Genomic DNA, 17,150 nt, shown 5'->3' on the forward strand with positions numbered 1-17,150 from the left:
TTGTCAACTGCACATCCATGAAGCAAGTCTCTCATGCCACCACTTCCCAAAGGTCCTGTATTGGATTGAGATCTGGTGACTGTGGAGATCGTTTGAGTACAGAACTCACTGTCATGATCAAGAAACCAGTTTGAAATGATTTGAGCATTCTGACATGGTGTGTTGTCCTGCTGGAAGCAACCTTCAGATGATGGGTTTTGCTGCGGTGCTCTGACTTCAGTCAGCAAGGAATTTTTGCCCAGAGATCTGCAGCTCGCTGGATATTTTCTCTTTTTCAGACCATGCCATAAACTCTAGAGACGGGCGTGTGAAAGAATCCCAGCAGATCAGCAGTTTCTAAAATACTCAGACCAGCCCACCTGGCACTAACAACCACACCACACTCAAAGTCACTTTATTCCGATGCTGAGTTTGTCTTCACCTTGCCTACATGCATGTGATTCCATTTTCCAGTAAAGAAGCATTTTAATAAACATAAACAGAATCTTTAAAAAAAAACACAAATAAATAAAGCAGCACAGACACACCATTTTTTCCCATATATGTTTTTAATGTGAAAAATTATGCAGTTATAACAGAACCGCAGGGAGCTGTGAAATCAGTGAATTTGAGAATTAGAGAGAGCGTTAGAGAGAGAGAGAGCTAGAATATGGACTCTTGTAATTGAATAATCCAATAATCTGGGTCATCCAACATATTCTGCTGCAGACATTTTTGTTCATGCACACTTTTTGATTTGGTGTAACTGACATATTTTTCACTTGTACAAAGCTCTTAGCCAGACTCTTAATTTTCTGACATGTTGTTGCCTTTCTTGTGTCTTAGGACGGCAGTAACCTGCAGATTTTGGGCTTGGTGAAATCAGATGAAGGATTTTATCAGTGCATCGCGGAGAACTCTGCCGGCAGCTCTCAGGCGATGGCTCAGCTGCTGCTCCGAGAGCCAGGTAGGAACACACACACACACACACACACACACACAGCTTACACATGTCATATCCCTCTGCTGGTTACAACCTAAACATCCAGCTGTCATCACCTGCCATCCTCATTTCTATCATTACCTCTTCAGTTTCAAACTTTTGTTCATATTTCTGCCCCCATGTGGTGGTAGTCTATCTAATTAACTGGCAGATGTCGCTGATTAGAGTTATTTAAGTTGTAATTATATGTGAGGGAAGCAATAATTATAAATTATAACATTATTAGGGTTTACAGAGGAATGGTCTAAAGTCCTGACCAGAAGTCCTGGTTAAAGTAATATTAATATATATATTTATATGTAAATAAGCATTAATAATCTTTTTGTTGACTTACAGTAATTTTGCAATGACAAATATTCTGAAATTCATATTCTGAAGCCCAACAGTTTCTCTGCAGTCTGCTTTATGGGTACATTTTTTCCACGTTAAATATTTCCTATTGATGGATTTATTTTAGCTCTATGAGTTATGCTAACTTTGCTAAAAAGAACAAGATGACTTAAACACCCTGCACGACATCAGTCATGTTCATCCATGTATATCAGGTTTTTTTTAAATGTGTGAGCTAGGTCCCTTTAAGCTCTGGGTTCAGTCCATCCCAAATACATTAATACAGACCCTCTCAGTGTGATCAGAGGTACCCTACAAAGATGTATCTGTTCTGTTAGGGTGTATAAAGAAGCTGGATACAGGTAGAGCGTGTGCAGCTATTAAATCAGGGCTTGCTGTAACTCTTTTAGCTGCTTTTGTGTTGGTAATGCATACAGTGATGCTCCTCCTATTTCTTTCTTTGCCTACACATTTAATGTAACAGTAGGTAATTAACATGTGTTTGCTGTGTTTGCTGTTAAATTTGTTGATTTTGTTTTTTTTCTGAATGGCTGTAGGGTGTTGAGAGTGAGAGTGCTAATGTGTATTAACAGTTTAATTAGATGCACATTGTAATGTTAAATTGTATCTGTAATATTCTTGTGTTAGTTTATAGAAGGGCAGCCTTGAATGAGCAGTCTAAAGACATTACATTTTGTTTATTGGATATTAACTCTAGCCAATAATTATTTTCATCTTGCTTCCCAGAGGAGATTGGTTATAGCTACCGACCAGCGATGGACAATTAATTTTCTCAGGAGGCCACATGAGAAACTGGAACTGTTTTGGAGAGGCGCAACAATAAACTGAACTCGATTCTACTTGATATTAATTGTCTCTTGTCTCTTCATAAGCTTAACAACAGTTCCAGGTTCTCATGTATCCCATTGGGAAAATTAATTGCCCACCCCTACATAAAGACAGTATAAAATATGAACATACTTTCTAGCTCTGAAAAGTGAAGCCATTGGAGAGGTTCCAATGGTCCTATGGAAGTCTATGGGAAAATGGGCTTTTCCTGAGGAGCTCATGTTTCAGTTCAAGTCAGTCTTGTAAACTTTCTCCACTGTTCGTATTATAGAGGTTTAGACAAGTGAAAGACTCCTGATTCATTCTTGGGAGGAGACACAAATCCTTTTAGGGCTGCATGACATCTTGGTGTATATCAATACAGATGTGGTTTGATGACCATTGGAACAGTTTCTGTGTTCACTCTGATTCAAACCCAGTCATTTCTTCTATAAATAGGCTGAAATAGGAGTGAAAATACTCAGTTCAGAAAGAACCAGAGTTCAATTTAAATAGACTAAATGCAGCAGGTGTGAAAACATTGAAAACACAAAACAAAATCTATATCAAAGACCACCTGACCCAAATCAGCAGCCTACTGGTCAACCGCTCAAACCACTGGATCATCCCAAGTTTTCCACCTTTCATTTTTTAGTTGCTCCACCCTAACTGATGCTGGATACACATTTATTAGACTTTATTTACCATACAGAGGGCTGGCCCTTTCAGGGCGGTCTGCTCGAGCAACGATCCTTTGGCCCTGTCCCCGGTGGATGTGGCCTGTTCTTACATTTGGTTTTGTCAGTAATCACATCACAGTCACAGCTGAGAGAACAGCAGGAGCTGGCCCATTTTGGCAAAGCCATTATTTGTTGTGTTGTTTGTGTTGGTGTTGAAATCCAGTTAGTCATGTGGAGCGACATAAGCTACCATCTGACACACCCACAGACACACACACATGCACAGTAATAGGGAGATGTGAACAGCTCAGCCACTCTGCAGAACACCTGAGTCAGCACAATAGAATCATTTTGCATCTAAATGGACCAGCAGCTGTGTGCATGTGTGGATGTGTGCGTTTGTTTATGTGTATGGCTATAACCACTCTGAATTATCCTGGTTGTGATCCTGGACTGTGTAGTATCTGTTTATTTGAAACCTAGATGTTTTAGAGAAGCTAAGCTCGTTGCGAGATAATTGTTACAGGAGCTCGGATATGTGCGCTCGTGTAAACAGCTGATGCAGGCTACTGGTCACAGTCTGCAGTCTTCAGCTGAAGTCATGTGATGTGAGTGGAACAAATGTGCTGCCAGCAGCAAATAATCATCTTTTTTTATTTTTAGATTGCATTTTTAGTCTCCAAGTCACAGAGGAGCACATAGCTTTATTTACTGCACAGACAACCAGTCTTCTGTTATCATTTAAACTTAACTCACCACAGCTGCTTTTTGTTGTCAACACGAACTTCAGGCTTTCTTCATCTGTTTTATATTAAAAGCCTTGCAGTGAAGCAAGTCAGCATCGCCAGGCTTTATTGTGAAATGACAGAAAGAAAATATTTTTAAAAAGAACCCTGATTTCAAAAATATATATAGCCTATTATAACATGAACATCAGCACACACACACACACACACACACACACACACACACACACACACGTGTGTGTACATATATATATCGCCCGGATCAACAAGGTCCGCGTCAGGTATTGAGGAACCAGGGCACCCTGACGAGAAGTGGGCTACACTGTAAACCCGGATAAGTTCAATACACTTAAATCGTTTGAGGAAACCGATTCCCTTCAAATGATTTGAGTAATCAACCCAAAACAAAAAATTAACTGATTTAGTCAAGTAAACTTAAAAGTAAAATTGTCACAATTTACTATATTGAGTCATCGCTACCTAAAGTGTTTAAGTATTCAATATTTCAAAAATAATTTGTTTAAGTACAGTTAACTTAATACTAATAGAAAAAACTAAATTGTTTAAGTGGTGCTAATATTACAAAACTCACTTTTTTGCGTAGTGTTTAATTAAAAGCGTCTTTTAATTAAATGTATTATTATTACTAAAACTTAATATGTCAAGGCAAACACACTCAAAACCAAAGACCACTAAGGTGTTTTTTTTTTTAACTTTATTTATAACAAAACAAGACTTTTGTTTTCCTTTGAACAATATTCCAATTTTTACACATGGCGCTTCTAAGAAGACATTTCTTTCAGAAACAAACACAATATTTCAGTTGTTCCTAGCCACTTCCTAGTTTTTTTGAACAGTAAGTTTTTTGTTTGCACAATTGGGCTTCCAATAAAACATTTTCTTTAAAACAATCCTTTTAAACAGATAAAACTGTGTATCACAAGTAAAGAACTTTGGTGCGACATTCAGGGTAACAAGTTGTAACAGTAAAACTTATTTTCACAAATATTTTAACTTGGAAAAATAAAAACTATGGAATAAGGAATGGCCCCAGCGAGACAATGAAATTAAAGGAATAGTTCACTGATTTTACATAATAAGATATGTTCTTACCTTAGCTTTGACGAGTTGATGTGTACCAGTCTTGTCTTTGTGCCCTCAGTCATGCAAATGGAGCAAAGCCTCTCCCATATATTCCAAATACCTCCACTTTTTGCTCCTTTTAGAAGCTACCGAGCTCCTCCACGTTTTCCCTATTTATGTAAAATTACATGAAAAGTGACACTCTCCAAGTTTAGTTTAACTAAATTTAACGTGTGGATTTTCTAAGCCGATAAGAAGGGACTCTATATTACAAGGTGTAATAACACTGTAGGAGCACTTCTTCATCCCCCCAGTAACTCAGTCTATGCTCCAGAGTGCACTAGGGTTACTGCGCACTTGTAATATAGTGCCCCTTTTTATCGGCTTAAAAAATCTATACGTTAAATTTAGTGAAACTAAACTTAGATAGTGTAACTTTTCATGTAATTTTACATAAATAGGGAAAACGTGGAGGAGCTCGGTAGCTTCTAAAAGGAGCAAAAAGTGGAGGTAGTTGGAATATATGGGAGAGCCTTTCTCTCGCACAAAGACAAGACAGGTATGCATCAACTCTTCAAAGCTAAGGTAAGAACATATGTAAAATCAGTGAACTACTCCTTTAAGCCCTGGTTTTGCCATCCACTAAAAACAAAAAAAGACAATTACAAACACAATAATGACTTCCTGAACTTGAGAAAAAGCTGCTCAATGAAGAGTGAACATTCAATGTATCTATGCACACATTGAAAGCTCATTTTTTAGCCTTTGGAGTTTTGGAGGAGGATCGTTTCGTCCCAGATTCAGCATAATCTGCTGGATAAACAGGAATGTATTCTTCATGCACTTTGGGTACTCCAAGTGGAGTGCATAAGTCAGTCCAAACAGGAGACACATTGCCAAAGGAAGACTGCAGATGGAATCCATTACCACATTGCCCTCTAGAAGGATTCCCAGCTGGGAGGGGTTCAGTTCTTGCTCTAGACTTCTGTTTTCACCATTGAAGATGATTCCTATTGGGATTTCAAGGTCACCATCAGCAGCATTCTACAGAGGGGGGGAACTGTGAGTTAACCTGTTGGTGGAGAGTAAGTCCAGAGAGAGGAAAAAAACACGAGTTTTTCTGAAACACGAGTCCCGTTTGCAGAGTTCAGTACGATGTACCGCACGGAGCAGCGAGGGCCGAGGACGAGACGCTGCTCAGCTCTGTATGGCGCTGCAGCGGCGCACATGTTAATAAAGTAAACTTTACGAGAGGCCGTACAGGTGCAGAGGAGCGGTGTTCAGCCCCTCGAGCCTCAGCGAGGGGCTGAGCGTCAGAGCGCGGCTGTGCGGAGAATAATGACAGGTTTATTTGTCCGTGTGAACGGCTGGAGGTGCCCGGCCGTGCTCTGGTCCTCCTCCTCTGACCGGGGCCGGAGTCCGGACCCGGGCTAACCCTGAACACGGTTTGGATGTGCTCACATCACACAATGGAACCGCGCGGTTTGGATGGACGAGGAAGATGCTAGAACCATTACGCATGAGCAGGGGTTAAGGCTGTGAGGGTTACAGCCTTAAAACATTTATAATAAATACTTTTCACTACTTTGCGGATTTCACTTATTGCGGGTTGTTTTTGGGACGTAACCCCCGCGGTAAACGAGGGTTCACTGTAGATTGAATTAGCGTGCACATTTGCGTAATGTAACATGCAACTATTTTTGCTTAAAGTTGAAATATAAAGATTTAACTCACCAGTTTGCGTGGAGGTTTGAGGAAAAGTACTCCCTATCGACTGTAGACTGAAACAAACATGTCCAATCCCAGGCAAAACCACCAAAAACGATTTGTCTTATTTTTTCCTGACAGACAAGTCCAGACGTCTCTTCGGTTCCAGTGCCGGGAAAAATATGGGAGGGGCAACAAAAACTTAAAAATAGTGAAAGTGCTTTCAACTAAACATGATCAGTAAACATCAAATTTACTTTTATTATTTGAGTGTTGAGTTTAAAACTTATTCTCTTATAAAAAATTGAACTTAAACTATTTATTAGAATACACTTAAAATAGAAAGGACCATGTTAAATGTATTCATTTTAGTGCATCACATGCAAAACAATATAGGTTAAGTGCAAAAAGCTTCCACCAATGAGTTCTGTCTGACACAGTTATATGATTTTAGTTTTACAAAGAAAATTAATTACCATCAGTGATTATAGCTAAACCATTTGAATGCAAATAACTTTTGGGATTACAGTGTACTGGAACAAGAAGGCATCGGTGGGCAAGAGACGAAAACAGGGCGTTGTTGGAATGCTACCACGCAAGTAACCCTGGCGGAAGGAGCTACATGAATATTTTCTAACACTGGAAAATAACTCAAAATGTTAGAAATATTCCAGTGTTAGAAAATCAGCACTGCCCAGTGTTAGCCATTGTTAATCTTCAAAACTGACTAGGTTACTTTTAAACATATAACACTGTCAAAAGTGTTAATTTAACACTCAACAGTGTTGTATTTAACACTCAGAGGTGTGGACCCATATAGACACTCTCTAGTGTTAATTTAACACTGGAGATTTTGCTGTGTATGCTGGTGCTGGGGGAAAGTGTTTCATTATAATTCTTTTGGTTTCACATTCATTCACTTTAAGTTTGGACATCCAGTTCTTGACTTTGGTCAGAGAAAAGCCAATGCTACACCGTAAAAAAAATCCTAAAAAAACAGTAACATTCTGGCAGCTGGGGCGCCAAAATAATACCATAAAATAACTTTCTCATGAAAATACAGTTATTTTCAGTAATGACAATACAGTTTGTTGCCCTGATTTTACATGGGATTTTGCCTTTTTCAAGTGCTTTTAAACATTAAATTAGGTACATTTTAATGTGATCAAACAATGAAATTACCTATAAACAAGGTCAGTGAATGCGGCAATATGAATAATAATACTTAAATGTACAGAAATATACAGTTAACAGTTGGTTTAAATAATAATGGATTGCATTCATATAGCGCTTTTTGAGACCCTCAAAGCGCTTTACAATTCCACTTTATATTGGAATTACAACCAATAGCAGCACATTGTATATTTGTTTCCTACTTTGTGAATTGCTGCTTTGCACAGGAAAGAAATCAGTTTCTTTGTAGGTCAAAATATATTTAGTATTTTTAAAATAATAAACATATTTGTTTTTAACAGGTGCTTCAGCAGGAGAGAGTATTTATATTATATTGACTCCAACAGGTTGAAATATTTTGAGATTAATAGCATAAGACAAAACACGTGAATACTTCTCGTCACCTGTTACCTGCGCTGTCACCTGTATGCCTTCATCTAACCTGCTCTGTCTTCTTTTCTTTCTTTTGTTCTTTCTTTCTTTGTCTTGACTTTAATCACTGTTCGGTGCGTTGATTCTCCCCTAAGCCAGCAGCACAGATGGCGACACACACTCAGACATTAACAGGGTCAGATGGTTGGTGTTATCACTTGGTTGCTATCGCCACGGGAACCAAGCTTCCCAGCAGGCTCACAGCGGCCAATCAGACATTCCCAAGAGAACTCACAGCGGGTGTGTGTGTATGTGTGTGTATGGGGCCGGGTGTGATTGTCAGCATACCACCTTGTTACCCTTGACGATGCCAGGCCTCTTGATACTTGGAGTGACTCTTCTCTGACACACACACACACACACACACACACACACACACACACACACACTAATGGTTTTGTTCTCTTACACACTCAAAATTGCTCTCAGCGTGCATTTACACAAATATGTTGTTCACTCAAGGAAAATTCCAGAACACACACTCACATGTAGTGCAGCTAAGTGGTTTCATTAATGCAGAATAAATGCAGGTGGTGATGCTCTCTGAATAAAGACACAATTTGAACCTCTCATTTTTTCTCTTTCACAGCATTAATATAAAGAGCCAGCTTTCCATACTCTTAGTATAACTAAGTAAAAGATATTTTACCCTTTCATTAGCACATTTGTTACTACCTAATATGGAAACTTAACTAGCTGTTGTTTAGAAATTTCATCAAACTGGAATGTGACCAGCAACTTTATAAGTCAATTCATGGAAGGAATTTTGTTTTGTTTGAGCATCAAAAACAACCTTAAGATATCCGTCTTTTTGCTAATCTTAGCTAGTGCTAGCCAGGATGGTGCTCTAACTGCAACACGATATAGGCCCTTGCCTAGCTTGCTTTAATATAGGAATATAACTGTAATATGAGCAGGTGGCAAAAAGTCCATTGATTGTAACATGTTGGCAACCTGCAGTCCTCATTATTTACAAACCTTTTCCAGTCTATCTGAGAATGACTGCAGTCAGTCTCAATCTTACCATAACTGTTTGGGGACAGGTTGCTTCCCACCAGATGATATTGAATTGTATGATACCAACCTTGACTATATGATGCTATATGACTGCACTAGCTAGCCATCTATAGGGTCAAGCTTGTCCTGTAGATATTTAATAGATAATGGTGACAACAGACAGTGCAAAAGATCCCCGTAGCTTCCAGGTGGCAATGGCAAAAACATGTTTCTTGAAGCTTCAAAATAGAAGTTCACAAACCAATGGGTAGACACATTAGCGTGTCCATCTTTTATAATGTTTCTGATTGTGACTTGCTGGTCAGTCAACTAGCTCCTTTATTGTGTAAAATCGACTCTTTTCTTCACTAAACTTACAGACAATTCAATATGTCAGTGTGTTTCTCAATCATACATGACATATGTTACCTATTATGCACAACAATGCAGCTTAATGGTAAACTGCCATAAACACCACCAATCTAGTGGGAAACTTAACATAATGAACATAAACCTAACTTTTTCTCACAAGTGCTGCTGCAGTTTTTATGCCACCTTGAAAATATATAAAGTAGTTAAAAATCTCATTACGTATTCAACCACAATCATTTCTATCTAAAATATCAAGTGTCCTTCTTGAGAAAATGACATAAAATCCTATTATTCTCTAGATATTTTTTTTAGTGCACTTTATTTTTGTGTTAATATATGCCGGCAATCAGTGGGAATATCTGAGAGAGACAAATAGGGGTCGACAGAGGTTGATGGTGTGAATTCTTTATTTGGTGTGTATGATAATGGCTTCATACATGAGTAGAAAAGACAAAAAAGATATCACACTTTTCTCCCGGTCTCTGTTTTACAGTCTCCTCAGTCCTCTCTTACCCCTCTCTGCAGTACAGTCTCAGTTAAATCCTGGTGTGGATGCAATCTAAACTCTGGATCAGGATCTAAACTGCAGTCCAATCATGTCTTTATTCCACCAGTCTCTTTTATTACTTTGTCCTCTCTCATTTTCTTGTAATTATTCACACCTATCCATTCACCTTTCCTCTCCTCTCTGTCAGAATCTCTTGTTGGACAGTTTAATTCTTCCATAATCCACAGTTTATTTTCCATGTCAGTCCAGCCATCCTTCACCCCTCTTTTTAACATCTCCCTTCTTTTGTTTCCACATGCAGAAATTTACCAGTATTATAAAGTTCAGGGCAAGAAAGAAAAGATGTTAAACTGTTTCAACATTTTCTTTCACATACACACAGTCATCTGCTCTTTCATTAGTCGTTAATTATTGAAATTTGTCACAGATTCCAGTTGAATGCAGCTTCTGTGACTGTGTGCATTCTTATTTTGGGCCATAAATCTCTTTAACATGTGACATGGTGGGGCCCTACCTCTCTTCTGGGAACAGATGAGTTCCCACAAAATAAGTACAAGAGATGCAAGTCCCAAGGCACCAGTCAGCAACCAATTTAATAGAGAAAGATGCATATTTCCCAACCATTAGCAAAAGGTTGCTGGAATTTGCTCTGTAATTTATTGTGAAATATCTATCTATCTATCTATCTATCTATCTATCTATCTATCTATCTATCTCTCTCTCTCTCTCTCTCTCTCTCTCTCTCTCTCAAAAAGTAAAATTTAGGTTCAGATAAGTCTTTGGGAAAAAATGTCATTATGTCCTCTAAAGTGGGTAAAACACTAGACTCTGCTCTGCATCGCAAATGTATGTTATTACAGCTTGAAGGTCAGGATGACAGCACACACTTTTCATTGTTTCCTCGTGTTTGCCTACTTCCCTTTCATTTTCAATTGTTATTGGCTCCTTTTATTTCATATGTCCCTGCTGTCTGCTATCCTCACAACACGTAATTGGTCCCCTTCTTTTCTTTTTAATTGCTTCTTTTGTTCTTTAATTGTCTCCCTTCTTTTTATCTTTTCCTGCTCTATGACTTTTTTTACTCTTTAAGTAACTCAGTTGTTTTTCATTTAGCTTGTAGTCTGCTGTTTTTCAATTTCGTATACCTTCATGTTTGCTCAGACTGTTTTCTCTTTGCCATAAATCCTGACACCAAATCGCTCTCATTAGGTCTTTATTTGTTTTACCAAGTTGTTTGATTGCCCTGATTTGCTACATAACAGCTGACCACTTGGTCTTTACCACTGGTTAGCTGATTTGTTTGCTTCTCAGCCACTTACAAAAAAAGAGAAGAAACTGTTGAGAAAAAAAAAGATAATAAATCAAGTCTCAGATGAAAATACTCCGACTGTTCACCTGTAACAACCCTGATACAGCTTGGCATTGTGTCTTCTTCTTTGGGATCTCTGTGTTTTGCTAAGGTTATGGTTGGAATTAAGAGGCATCATTTTCAAGTTGGCTACAGTCAGAATTTGGGTAAAGTTAATTTCAGTAATATTTATTGTGAAGTTCAGCATATGCAGGATATCTTGTCCTTGTCTGCCTTCACTGTCGCTGGCTATCAGCTCACATAATTTCCTAGGTATTTGAACATGACCAGTGTTGGGACTAACGCGTTATTAAGTAACGCGTTACAGTAACAACGTTATTATTGTGGTAACGAGCATGGTAACTAGTTATTATGCCAAAATCAGGAACGCGTTAGTCGTTACTGGGATTTAGATAGGCTCGTTACTCGTTACTTCGTGTGGTGGCTATCGCGGAGCTTCCACAGATTCAGTAACATTAGCAAGTGGTGGAGGCCAGCAGGTGGATGAAGGAAAAGGGACGCAGAAGGAAAAGAGACCCGAGGCGGCCGCCGGTCCAAGTGTGAACTGAACTTCAGGTAAGAAGTTATGACCTGCAGTCTCTCTGGGTCAGATATGAACCAAGTTTAGGTGGAGTTTATTTTCGTTATTCTGACTTTTTCCGAACTGCATGCTAGCTAGCATGATGGAGTTTCTATACAGCTGGGTGGTGCTATGAAGTTAATGATGTTGAACTTTATTTTGTTCATAAGTTATTAGAGTTGCCAACCGTCCGGTCTGGTATTCAGAGAAAATATTAAGCGTTTCTTATTGAGGTGAAAAGGAACAGTTTGTCCCGTAATTCAGCTACAATGGAAAAGGCACAAAGCTGGAGTTATTCTGTGTTTACGCTGCACAGCTGCCTCTTCTTCTTTCATTCTCTCCCCTCCCTCTCCCGTTTCTACTTCAATCATGAAAACTGATCAGTGATCAGCTGATCGGCTCTCTTGTTTGTTTATCACTCACTTTGCGCCGAAAGAGGAAACCAGCGGATGTCGCGCTAAACAACAGCAGCACGTTTAAGCTTGATCAGCTGTTAGAATTTATTTAATATTAATTTCTAGTATCAGCTGATGTTTGCTGGAGCCACAGCTGTAAACCTGCTGGTCATGATATGGTTTGGTTATCTGGTGAGAGGGAAACATGAAGATGAAACCAGGAGATGTCCTTACTGAATCATCAGCGCTGAACAGGTGATGGAGAAACAGGTTTACCTTTTAGGTGACATGAATGAGTTGAAGGGAAGTTATGAACTGTTTCTGAGAGACAAATAACCCCAGGATCCTTTTTTAGGTAGCTGACAGCTGGTAACTGTGCAGGGGCGGGTCTAGCAAAGTGTGGCCAGGGGGGCAGGTAGGGCATTAACAGGGAGAGGGGGGCACAAAGAAATACTTTTCTTTCTTATTCTCATTTAAAATGTCTAGCTTTTAAAAAATAATTATCTGAATCTTACAACAAACGATTGATAGATTGATGCATATATACCATCAAAACAGTGAACATCACTGTCACAACAGTGTTTATTTTCATTCAAAGGCTTTATGATTTTTCCTATAATGGTCAAAATGCCCGGGACAATTTTCTGTCCCAGTCCAGCCCTGTATGCAGCTCATCTGCAGTCTGGTGTTACCTACATCTTCCTATTCAGAAGGCAGAATTTCCGAGTTCTGAGTACAATTGAAAGCACCACGACTGCAGTTTTTGTGTTGGATGTAAAAGGCGCACATGACACTGTGACGTAGGCTAGAATCATGGCAGCAGTCAATGACGGTCCAGGCGTGGGATTTCTCTCGTGGAAATATGCACAATATCTTTTCCTTTCTATTGGTAGGTGGCACAGTGCACTTGTGGCAAGTAAGCAAGCTAGAAGACTGGCAAAGTTATGGAAGAAACACATTAACAAGAGAATTCTGAGTAAAACCAAAGTTACTTTCCCTAGTAACTAGTTACTTTGAAAGTAACGAGTAACTTGAAGTAACTGAGTTACTTTTGAGAGAAGTAACTAGTAATGTAACTAAGTTACTGTTTTAAAGTAACTTACCCAACACTGAACATCACATATATGGACAGGTCTACTGGAAACTGAACAACTTATTGGTAAAACAGTTTGCTTTTCATCTGGAAAAGCTACGAACAAATAGAAAGAAACACAGCTTTTAGCAAAAAAACAATGTCTGTGACTCGATCTTTAATAGAAAAAATACTATATAGTTCCAGGATAATACTGTGGTGAGGTGTGGTTTGTAGCTCAGCTGCCAGGGAGGGGTGGAGCAGTGAGTTCAGGGTGTGGTGTCAGGGGAGGTTGACCAGCAAAGCACATCTGCATCATCTAATCATGCCTTCCCTGTTTCAGTAGGACACCAGGGCCTGACAAGAGAGCTGTGCTGTGCTGAACTAAAGTAAGGCAGCAGAAAAGCTGCACCCGCAGAGGGACTGAAGAGACAGCGTGAATAAACAGTCACCTGTCTGGCAACACTGTGTGCGTTGGGTCCTTCTGTTACAGATACATTACCCAATATTTATCCCTCTGAGGTCTAAAACATAACAGGCAGCAACCCAAATCATAAAACCACTAAACCCAGTATTTTGGAGAAGTGCAAAAAAGGGGAAAAAAAGAAAAATTTCTGAGAGCAAATTTAAAAAATAGAAAGCAAAAAAAAAAATCTTTAAAATTCTTTGGAGCATTAGGGAAATGGTAACAGTTACGTTTGTTGTTAATAATCTTTTTTCTTATTAACGCTTGTCAGAGAAAAGCACATTTTAAATATAGACATACTACTATCTGCCCACTGAGAGCCAAGGGATTTCCCAGGCATTGTGACTGTCTGGAGTAGTAATTGATCAGTTCTTGGTGGTTTTGTACCTGCACAACTCAAACATAACCTTTGTCAGAGCAGGTTAAGTGTCCGGTATGTGTTATCACGTCGATTTATCCAGGATTAAAACTGCAGTTGACTTGTTAATCCCCTTTTACAATAGTGTAAGATTAAGGTCAGTGTGAAGGGTTGCTTTTGTTTAGGTTAATGTTAGAGTGAGTTTACAGTAAGGGTAAGGTCAGGCTGACGTCAGGGGAAGGGTGAGATTGGAGCTGAACACAGTACAAGCAACGTGATTAACAAACAAGAAATGTGAAGCAGAAGATTTGCCTGCTTTTGTCGATGTTGTCAGCAGCTGGAGCTTCAACGGCAGCTGTTCACGTGCAGATGATCAAGAATCCTTTTCAATCATATCTCAGTCAGGTCTGAGATGATATGCCATACACTCAGATTAAGTCAGACTACACTAGAAAAATACTATTACATCTAATCTCAAGTAACTTTCCATAAACTCTCTTTAACAGAGACCCTAAAACATCAGCTTTTTAAATGTCATTCAAAACAAAAATGGCTCAGTAACAGCTGTGTGGAGCAGGGCCTGCAAAGGCTTCTAAATATGCAATTTTCTTTTTTGCCATATTTGAGCCAACGCGGGCTAAAATCAATGGGTTCCCTTTGTAACCTTTTGCTTTTTCTGCAAGTGGAAAGATCGCGCTAGAGAGGAAAAAGCCATCCCAGATTGTATCCAGGTGGCTGGTGGAAAAGAGGTAGAAAGAGAGGATCGAGATGAATGGAAAGAGTGGAGGAGGAAGGAGAAATGGGAATTCAAAAAAGTGAGGGGATAAGAGATGAAATTCAATCAGCTGGTGTGAGAGAAAAAGAGAGAGGGAGGGAGGGATGGAAGGAGAGAGGGGAAGAGAGGAAGAAAAAGGAGAGATTAAGAAAAGGTAGGGTCAAGCGAAGGGCAGAGCGAGTGAGAGGGAGAGGAGGAAGTGTGTCAGCCATGACAGATTTGTATTCCACACTGAACGTGTGACCTTAGCAAACCCATCACACAACACAGACACACACACACTTTGTTACACACACACAGAGAAATGCTTTTACTCCATCACCTCTGCTCTCTCTCTCCCCCCACACACACGTGCCAACACTCCACCCCCACGCTACAACTCGTGTGTGTAGGAGGGTGTGTATAGGGCGGTGATGTCTGTTGCTATGGTGACTGTAGCTTTCTTTCCTCTTCCATCCTCTAGCCTGTTAGGAACAGATGAGAGACGATGTGTGAGAGACAGGTAGAGATACATATTAAGTGTTCCCCTTAGAGCAGAAGTGCCTCTGTGTGTGTGTGTGTGTGTGTGTCTGTCTGTCTGTCCTAGGAATGACTGTTGGACTGATTGTCTTGAAAAAAAAAACAAACCTTTGCATGTGGCCCTGTTTTTTGTTTTTTAATAGGAAGAAAATCCTTATCTTCATATTCCACAAAGTATAAAGTCTGTGTGTTGAATCAGCCTCCAGTCTGGACTGGATAACCGTCCAGACTGAGCTCAATAATACAAATGAAGAAAGAGCAGAAATTCTTTAAATCGTGATTTTGAAACTATACCTTAAACTGCTAAATGCATCCATACTGTTGTTGAAAGTAGTTGTTGTTGTAACATATAATACTTAAACGTTTAAGCATTTTCTACGTTTTACGTTCCTTTTATCTGCATTGTACACAGCTTCCAAAGTATTTTTCAATGGAAAAGCACTTATTCATACTTTTATTTATAAATGCTAAATAAGTGGTGTTTAAATGAACTGGAACCCTATCATTGTCCTTTTTTTAAGTTTATAATTGGATTGCGTCAATCAAACTAATAATAAATCTGCATAGAGTAAGTTTTTATTTTTCAGAATACTTTACTGATTCCTGGGCAACTTTTATTCTACAAATACAATTTTCTTCCTGACCCTCCATCACCATCCTCTCCTCCTTCTTGATTATCTTCATGTCATCTTACTCCCATGCATAGACCCTCCTCTCCTCCTCCTGAGAATCCTCGTCTTTTCCACCTGCTCATCCACCTCCTCTCCTTGGTCATTTTCCTTCTGTCCTTCTTCCTTCCATCTTTTCCTCATTCTTCTTATTCTCTTCTTTTCTTTTCCATTTCCTCCCTTTTTTTAAGTGACAGGCAGAATTGGTTCCAGCTCTAAAAACAACACCTTCACAACAAAACAACCTGAGACACGGCAGCTATCTGTCTGCTGAGTGTCATTCCAATCCACAGCCAGCAGTGAGAGGCGACCTGGCGACGCCCAGAAAGGGCTTCAAAGCACCGGGGGACTAGAGATTTAATGAAATTCTGCTCAGTAATACCTGTTTGATATGGAAAGAGACACACAGAGAGATAGACGGGGGATCGGAACAGCCTTTGTGATTCATACTAAAGCTATTTGTATCACTGCTGGCTTCATCATTCTGCGAAAGTGATTGCATTCCATCATTCAGACATAAGTCACCTTTATGTTGATTCACTCAGACAGACCCACAACTGACAAAGACAACCATGGTTGCACAATGCATCTCATATTAAACACAACACTAAGTGGAAAATCTTTTCTTTGTGGAGCTTTAACATTCTTGCTAACTTTCTTTCATGTACACCACTGTTTATTTATGGAAGTTTTTGTGAAGGCTGGCCATCCAGATTTCACCCAGAGAAAAATGGACACTTGGTGTCCACTGTGTACCCTGCCTCTCGCACTATGATGGATGGATGGATGCTATTTCTCAAACAGATTAAGTAAACTTTTGCAAATGCCCCTTTCTTTGTTCTTTAGCCCTCTGAGGTCTAAATCATCCGTGAACACCCCAAACCTAGCTCTGAACTCTAGCATTATGCTGTAGATGTTATGTCAGAGTGATTACTTTCTTTATCCCCTGAATGCCAAGACTTTGAGACTAATAAATAAATAAATTAAGTAATTAATTAATGATCTATCTATCTGTCCAAATGTTTTGTCTTGAGGCAAGTTCAAAGGTGTGTTGGGCTTTTGTGTCAACCCTACATTACTACTGTCTACCTAATAATAGTCTACCTGGCTTATGGACCAGGCTTCAACAACC

The 17,150-nt window shown here is 39.3% G+C and overlaps 1 protein-coding gene across 2 annotated transcripts in view; it reads left to right on the forward strand.

Annotated features, from left to right (window-relative positions):
• Window positions 1-17,150, forward strand: part of dcc (DCC netrin 1 receptor) — a 350,643-nt gene that overhangs the window by 166,149 nt on the left and 167,344 nt on the right. For both annotated transcript variants that reach the window (XM_085278885.1, XM_085278887.1), the window contains exon 7: window positions 826-946. In XM_085278885.1, coding sequence (XP_085135011.1) covers window positions 826-946 — 121 coding nt within the window. The remainder of the gene's footprint in view (window positions 1-825; window positions 947-17,150) is intronic.

The sequence above is a fragment of the Mchenga conophoros genome, linkage group LG7 (genome assembly GCF_057382185.1).
Source record: "Mchenga conophoros isolate Kocher_MC1m ecotype Shallow Benthic linkage group LG7, M_conophoros_male_GT1.1, whole genome shotgun sequence".
NCBI lineage: Eukaryota > Metazoa > Chordata > Actinopteri > Cichliformes > Cichlidae > Mchenga > Mchenga conophoros.